General features: G+C 40.7%; 1 protein-coding gene across 1 annotated transcript in view; it reads left to right on the forward strand.

The window, feature by feature from the left end:
- The window catches only part of LOC137368801 (keratinocyte-associated protein 2-like), a 295,004-nt gene extending 287,759 nt beyond the window's left edge, over positions 1-7,245 (forward strand). Inside the window, exon 5 of the mRNA XM_068029005.1 lies at positions 7,131-7,245. Within this exon, the coding sequence (XP_067885106.1) occupies positions 7,131-7,245 (115 nt within the window). The remainder of the gene's footprint in view (positions 1-7,130) is intronic.
- The last annotated feature ends 1,596 nt before the right edge of the window (positions 7,246-8,841 follow it).

Below are 8,841 nucleotides of genomic sequence, written 5' to 3' on the forward strand. Positions count from 1 at the left end.
CATTTTCCCACATTCTAGACCACTTGCTAGATCTTTGCCCATTCACTTAACCTATCTATATCCCTTTGTAGCCTCCTTCTGTCCTCTTCACAACTTACTTTCCTACCTACATTTGTGTCATCAGCAAATTTTGCAACTATATCTTCGGTTCCTTTATCCAAGTCATTTATATAAATTGTAAAATGTTGAGGCTTCAGCACAGATCCCTATGGCACACCACTCGTTACGTCTTGCCATCCAGAAAATGAACTATTTATGCCTACTCTCTGTCTTCTGTTAGCTAGCCAATCCTCTATCCATGCCAATATGTTACCCCCTACACCATGAGCTTTTATTTTCCGCAATAACCTTTGATGTGGCACCTTATCAAATGCCTTCTGGAAATCTAAGTACAGTACATCCACCAGTTCCCCTTTATCCATAGCACATATTACTTCCTCAAAGAACTCCAATAAATTGGTTAAACATGATTTCCCTTTCACAAAACCATGTTTACTCTGCCTGATTACCTTGAATTTTTCTAAGTGCCCTGCTACAACATATTTAATAATAATAGCTTTTTACACCTTCCCTATGACAGATGTTAAGCTAACTGGCCTGTGGTTTCTTGCTTTCTGTCTCCCTTCCTTTTTGAATAAAGGAGTTACATTTGTTATTTTCCAATCTAATGGCACCTTCCCCAAAACTAGGGGAATTTTGGAAAATTAAAACCAGCACATCAACTATCTCACTAGCCATGTCTTTTAAGACCCTTGTATGAAATCCATCAGGACCCGGGGACTTGTCAGTCACAGCTCCAACAATTTGCTCAGTACTACTTCCCTGGTGATTGTAATTTTCTTGAGTTCCTCCCTCCCTTCCATTTCCTGACTTACAGCTAATTCTGGGATGTTACTTGTATCCTCTTTCCTGAAGACCAATTCAAAAATCTGTTCAATTCATCTGCCATCTCCTTATTATCCACGATTACTTCCCCAGACTCACTTTCTATCAGATCAACACTCACTTTGTTAACTCTTTTCTTTTTTAAATATCAATAGAAACTCTTACTATCTGTCTTTATATATCTAGCTAGCTTTCAACCTGGCTCCTTTCTCCACATGATCCATGTTCACCTCTGACACGAAATGTGAGGAGTTTATGAATCTCTTTGTCTTCACAATGAGACCAGCCAATTGGTCACCACTGCCCTCACACTCCTCAGCTCTCCTGCAAACTCATCCTTTTTTGCCTTTCAATTTTCTCACTTTCTCACTGAAAATCATTACCTGTTCTCTGGACTTGCCTTCAAATCCCCCTTTTGACCACTGAGGGTCCTTTTCTCAGCCCATAGTTGTTGGTATTTTGAACTTCTGTCTACTCTTTGGTAGTGAACCAAGATTGCTGTGATTAACCACTCATAACAAAAGCCTTCCCTTGATGCTTCTTTTCTTTCTAGCTCCTGCACTATCTTCCTCCTTACTTTTCTTTTAAATTCATTCTCAGGGTTCCTCTGCATGTCAGAGCTCTGCAATCTCATACCATTCAGATAATATGTTTCTTTTTTATTCTTCCTGGCAAAATGGACAATTTCGCATTTTCCCACATTATAGACCATTTGCCAGATCTTTTCCCACTCACTTAACCCATCTATCTCCCTTTGTAGCCTCCTTATGTCCTCTTCACAACTTACTTTCCTACCTATCTTTGTGTTGTTATGACCAGGTGAGCAATGTGTCTGGGAGTCTCTTGCTGCCTTCACCTGGTCTTATAGTAACAGGGTTTAATTTTAAACACACTGTGTTTTGAGCTCCCTCTTTGTGAATCCTTTTTCACACTTTCCAATTATAAGGCAAAGAAATGAGAACAAACAGGCTTTCTTTGGTTTAAAGCAGAAAGAGGAAATTTATTAAACCTTAAACTTAAACTCTAATCAGGGTTCATGCCTACGGATATACGACGCTCTCATGCTAGCATGCACACCCAATATAAACATGCAAGATAGGGACAGAAAAGAGCAGAAGAAAAGATAAGTAGAACAGTTTGAGGCAATATCTTGTTACTGTTTCTCGAGCTTGCTGTCGTCCTTGATTGAAGATATGGTCTTGCATTTTGTTGGGGTCCAGCATTACTCTTAAACCTTGCTCACGTAGGAAACCTTTTCTCTCTCTGAGGTTACGTGTCTTCAATGGTTTCAGTTCCTTGAGAGATGAGCAGGCATACAGGAGAGGAGATGGTCTCAGTTCCAGGAGAGGTCTTTACTCCAGAAGCACACGGCTTTCTGTGACCTCAAGTCCCTTTGTTGGGAGTTCAAATTCAAAAAAAAAGACTCCCAAGTTGCCCAACAGGTTAGTCATGTGACTAGCTCTTTATATGGAACATGCTCTTCACCTCCTTTGTTCGAAGTTCAAATTTCTCTGCAACAGCCAGTTAGCCATGTGGCTAAAACTGGTCTGACCATTTCTGTGTATTGGAGAAGCAATTTCTGAGTCTCCATTGTTTCAACATTGTCTAGTACTATGTAAATGTCCTTCCAGTCAGGGTTTGCAATTTTTAAGTTTTAATGTTCATGTGGCAAAATAATGTGTGCCTCAGTCTTGGCAGGTGGGGTCTGCCTGACAGTGTCATCATCAAACTTAGCAACCATACCTAATTGTTTCCTTGGGAAGGTGGTGGTAAGCCTTCACCTTGAACTACTGCAGTCCATGCGATGAAGGTACACCCGCAGTGCTGTTAGATCGGGAGTTCAGAATTTTGAACCAGCACCAATGAAGTAACGGAACGGTGATAAATATTCAAGTTGGGATGTTGTGTGACTTGGAAGGGAACTTGGATATGACAATGTTTCCATGTGCTTGTTCCTTCTAGGCAGTAGAGGTTGTGGGTTTGGGAGGTGATATCGAAGAAGTCTTGGTGAGTGGTTGCAGTGCATTTTGTAGGCAGCTCACTACCAACTTCTCATGGGCAATAAATGCTGGCCTAGCTGGTGATGCCCACATCCCATGAAAGACTATAAAAAGATATTGCAGCCACAGTGAGTCATTAGTGGACAGAGCGAATGTTTAAAATTGTGGATGGATTTCCAGTCAGGCAAACTGCTCTGCCATGGCTAGTGTCAAGCTTCTTCAGTGTTGCTATAGCTACCCCTATCCAGGCAAGCGGAGAATATTCCACCACATTTTTGACTTGTGCCTTATGGTGATGAGGCTTTGGGGAATCAGGAGGTGAGTTACTCACACAGAATACCCAGCCTCTGACCTGCCGTCGTCTGCTTTCTTTTCAAAATCCTTATGTGGGTCATTATTATTGAACTCTGTGCCCACATCTCGACCCTTCTCTCTTTGAATTTGATTTCAGACATTCCTATAGCAGCAGGACAACAGAAGTGAAAAGTGCCATTGAAATCTTATGTGACTGCAACCACAGTTCATTATTGGTTCTCATCCTCTTCGGCTTTTCCTACATTTTCAACAATATTGATAATTCAGTCCTGTCTTACTGTTCTGCTGCAAGATGTATCTTCCTGACATTTCTCCTATGTTTCCTATTTTCCTAAAAACAGTCACTTCATCTCCTTGAATAGTTTCTATCACCATGGCTAAATGGTCACCCGCAGTTTGTCCTCTATCTTAGGTCCTCTCATAGTTATCATGTAACTGTTATCCTGCAGTGAAATCATTCACACCACTATGACTAATTTTGAAATGTATGCTGATAACGTTCGTTTCTACCTCTGACACCAGCATTGCCTCAAAGGCTGTCACAGTAATACCTCCTCCGGATGGCTCACAAGTTCCTCCAGTTGATTATTTATAATACTGGTATTATCCAGGTAACTCTTGAGTACTTCTGGTACTGTTTCCACCAAACGCTCTTTGCTCAGTGGATCAGGTGGTGTAAGTCTTCAGTGTCTAGTTGAATCTCATACTAACCTTAAGTGTCAGCCTTGGCTCAGCTGGCAGCATTTTCTCCTCTGAGGCAGAAAGTCATGGGTCCAAGTCCCAATTTACAGACCTGAGCACATAATCTCAGCAGACATTTCAGTAGTGAGGGGGTGCTCCACTGTCTGAGATGCCATCTTTTAGTTGAGATGTTAAGTCGAGACCCTCTCTACCCTCTCCAGTGGTTTCCAATATTCTACCTTTCACAAGCTCCAAATAATCCCAAACTCTGATGCTAATGTCCTTATGCATTTTTTTTTATTCGTTCGTGGGATGTGGTCATCGCTGGCTAGGCCAGCATTTATTGCCCATCCCTAATTGCCCTTGAGAAGATGGTGGTGAGCTGCCATCTTGAACCGCTGAAGTCCATGTGGAGTAAGTACACCCACAGTGCTATTAGGAAGAGAGTTTCAGGATTTTGATCCAGCATACTAGACTGCATACTGTTATTAACCAGCCCTTGCAAGCTCCACTGGCTCTGTCCCCCAGCAAATCAATTTCAAGGTCCAGTCTTTGTTTTCAAATTCTTTCATGACTTTACCTCTTCCTTTCTGAACATCTCTAATTGCATGTACCCAAATATACCCTTCTACTCCCCAACTTTGGTTGACTACTTATTCCTCACTGCCTCCTCTTTACCATCAATAGCAGATCCTTCAGTCACTATACTCCTACCCTCCGTAACTGTTTGTCTAAACCAATCCATCTTACCACTTCTCTCACTCTGGTCAAAAGCCTTGTTTCATTTTGTTCCCACTTCATTTCACCCAACACCATTTGGTTGCTTCTATCTTCTCATTGTTGAGCATCCTGCATGAAGAGTGTTGTCAGCTATGATAAAGTTTGGTATTTTTCTCACTTTCCAATGATACTTGTTTATCCGTTTCTGGAGGAGTGGAGATTCTCAGATTAATGCTAAACATGGGTGAATAGTTCACTGACCACCTCTAGGCGCGTATCCATTGTCTCTCGAGATAAGGAGGCCCAAAAGAAAAAAGAAAAAGAATGGTTCATTCAAACATTATACCAAAATGACACTGCTTTTGATTTTTAAAAATTCTTTCATGGGATGTGGGCGTCACTGGCAAGGCCAACATTTATTGCCCATCCCTAATTTCCCTTGACAACTGAATGCTTGCTAGGCCATTTCAGAGGGCAGTTAAGAGTCAACCACATTGCTGTGGGTCTGGAGTCACATGTAGGCCAGACCAGGTAAGGACGGCAGATTTTCTTCCCAAAAGGACATTAGTGAACTAGATAGGTTTTTACGATAATCAGTGATAGTTTCATGGCACCATTACTAAGAATAGCTTTCAATTCCAGGTTTTTATTAATTAATTGAATTTATAAATTAATTGAATTTAAATTCCACCAGCTGTCATGGAGGGATTTAAACCTGTGTCCCCAGGGCATTAGCCTAGGCCTCTGGATTACTATTTCAGTGACATTACCACTATGCTACCATCTCCCCTTAATTGAATCATGGAATCACAGAATTGTTACAGGACAGGAGGAGGCCATTCGACCCATTGTGTCGGCACCAGCTCTCCTAATGAGGATTTCACCTAGTACCGCTCCCCTGCCTTCTCCCTGTAACCCTGCACATTCTTCCTTTTTATATAACTCTCTAATTCCCTTCTGAATGCCTCGATCTGCCTGCACCGCACTCTTAGGCAGTGCATTCCATATCTTAACAGCACCCTGCGTGAAAAAGATTTTCCTCATGTCGCTTTTGCTTCTTTTACCAATTACTTTAAATCTGTGCCCTCTTGTTCTTGATCCTATCACGAGTGGGAAGAGTTTCTCCCAATCTACTCTGTCCAGACCCCTCATGATTTTGAATACCTCCATCAAATTACCTCTCTCTAATTTCATGCTAAAATTAGTACAACCATTTTGACCCATTCATAACTTATTATTTCCCATTTCTCCCTATGAATTTGTTCACCATATTGCATGTTACTGGGTATCTACCAGGTTTAAAGATAGAGATGTTGGTAGATATCTTTTGTACAAGGCATACTGTGTGACTCCACCCCTGCAGGCGAGATCTGTGATATCATCAGGTCATAAGTAAGCTGTCAAAATATAAAACTGAAAGCAGATGCCCGAATGTAAAGGTTTGAGTTATTTTTATTATGTGTGCTGCAAAAAGATCCAGGCCTTAGTTTTCCCCTTGACGCACAGGCGCCAATGGATGTTTTGCATCAGTTGCAAGATCCCAGGAATTTTCTCCCACTACAGCATTTAAAATAATTATACAATTTGGCCCATTTAATTGGAAATAATATACATTTAGATTAAATTCTGTTTTAAAAAAACCTCCCCACACATTCTCACAACTTAATCTTTAGTCTTTAAATATACTGGAAATATATCAGGAATTATACAGTGAAACATATTAGGTATATTAAATGGATTGAGAGAAAATTGAATTTTAACAAGGCACAAGCTTCACATTGTAACTGATTTGTACCTTCACTGAGGAACAAAGCAGACTTGCTTAAGGTCAGAGGCTGTAGTTATGCTGATGAAAATGTCATTATTCTAGAGTTCTTGCATGAAGAGAAGATGTTATGGTAAATGTATAAGCCACTTAAAGGTGACTCAAGTTTCTGAGGAAGTCTGGCGATAGCGCTGAGAGATGAAAGATTTAATGGAAATTTGCATGAATAGCATGTATATGGAATAAAAACCAAAATAGAATATAACTCCCTCTTTCCCAAAAGGATTTCTGTATTCAAGTCTAGAAAATTCCTTTCTCTTTGTATTAGCTGTTTTGTAATGCTGGTTTAACAGTCTTGTGTTTTCCTAAGTACTGGTGATTTGATTTGGTGGTATCAAATTCCCACGATAAAATTAGATACGCTATTTACACGTTCAACCATTCCAGCTAATGACCAGTTCTTACACTTGAACTTAATCGCCATTCTGTAGTCAAATAAACAAGTGTCTGGAATGTTAATGATGTTTTACTAATCCCCCATCTGCACTGAGAGGTGTGAGTTCAATAGGATTACATTTGACTCTTTGATTCGACAATGTTTATGTTAAGACGAAAATGCTCTACATTAGCAGTGTAAAAAGGCATCTTACAAATATAGTAAAACAAGTCCCGTCAGTATCTAAATCCATTGGAATGCAGTGAGTGCGATGTGTAATTAATGAAAGGAGCTGTTGTACTTTTAATGATAACTTCTCTTTTTCCAGTTTAGTGTTCTCCTTGGTGGGACTGTACTTCATCAACAACCTTTCCAGGAAAATTCATCACATGTCAGAAAGTCCAGATGCTACAAAAGAGCTTAAAAGAAGAATGAAGACCTGAAGCAAATCAACATTTTTTTTGTGAATACAGAGTCAATAAAATTCTTCTCAGCATCTAAACTGAAAGCGTGGCAAACATGGTTTTCAAATGTACATGAAGTCAGAGATAGTGTAAGGGGAACTTATTGATAAAAGGAGTGGATCAGCAGCTGCAGGGAAAAGCAATAGACTCTCGGTCTTGGGGGTTATAGGTTCAAACCCCTTTGTGTGATATTAGTACCAAATATTCAAAGCATTCACAAGGATGCTGTTCGAATACTTCACACTCCAATCTCGAATTTCTGTCTTGTCTGGGGTCTAAATGTCAGGTGCTCGATTTTGTGCATGATTTTTTATGATAATTAGCCGCACACAGATAAGCCCTGAGTGAGCAAGGTGTATCTTGTGTGCGTCAAGTGGCCACAACTGAAAGGCAAAAGTTGGTTTTGGGCTGACGAGTGACAATTCAACATCTTCTGGCTCCCCTCCAATGAATGCAACCAAATATCCTGTACATGGGTCGCAAAATTTGGGAAGGAACAAGAGTGAGATATATGGTTACAAGACTGAAGCTATTTGAAAACCCATTTAAACTTTGAAGTATGATATTTCTAAACCAAAATGGATGAGTGACACTCCTAATGAACAAGACTTGACAGGGTAATGAAAGCAGAAAATGCTGGAAACACTCAGCATGTCTAGCAGCATCTGTGGAGAGTGAAACTGAGTTGACGTTTCAGGTCAATGACCTTTTGTCACAACTCAGGGCAACTTGTGTATATCACAAAGTGAGGAAAGCTTGACCTGGAATCTCTGTGGTGGGTTGACCTGACATCCTCTGTCACATCAGTGGAAGATTGATGCAGACAGCTGCTTACTCCGTTTCTCCGGGTTTTCACCCAAGTTACAGTGGACGATTGGGAGAACCATCAAAGCAATTCTAAACTGAGGGGAATATCTTTGGCAGTGTACTCACAGATACATTGCCAATGAGTATGTGTCAAGGTTACAAAAATTATGTTTCATTGATGTAAAAATAATATTGTCATAACTGTTCATAAACAAATTGGTGCTTTATCCCCCCAAAGTAATTCTGACTGAAGCAAAGCAAAAAATGACCAAAGCTGCACAGTGGCGCAGTGGTTAGCACCACAGCCTCACAGCTCCAGCGACCTGGGTTCAATTCTGGGGACTGCCTGCGTGGAGTTTGCAAGTTCTCCCTGTGTCTGCGTGGGTTTCCTCCGGGTGCTCCGGTTTCCTCCCACATGCCAAAGACTTGCTGGTTGATAGGTTAATTGGCCTTTATAAATTGCCCCTAGTATAGGTAGGTGGTAGGGAAATAGAGAGACAGGTGGGGATGTGGTAGTAATGTGGAAATTAGTGTAGGATTAGTATAAAATGGGTGGTTGATGGTCGGCACAGACTCGGTGGGCCGAAGGGCCTGTTTCAGTGCTGTATCTCTGAACTAAACTAAACAATGCCAGTGCCTTTAGTTCGGTCATTCAGTCAGGTGGAAGTGAAACCAGACGGTAAATAACCAATTATTCAATAGATGCTAATCAAGGTGATTTTGTTTTGGTTTTCACTGAAGTATGAGATGGAACTGTGGATATGAATT

The sequence above is a fragment of the Heterodontus francisci genome, chromosome 4 (assembly GCF_036365525.1).
Source record: "Heterodontus francisci isolate sHetFra1 chromosome 4, sHetFra1.hap1, whole genome shotgun sequence".
NCBI lineage: Eukaryota > Metazoa > Chordata > Chondrichthyes > Heterodontiformes > Heterodontidae > Heterodontus > Heterodontus francisci.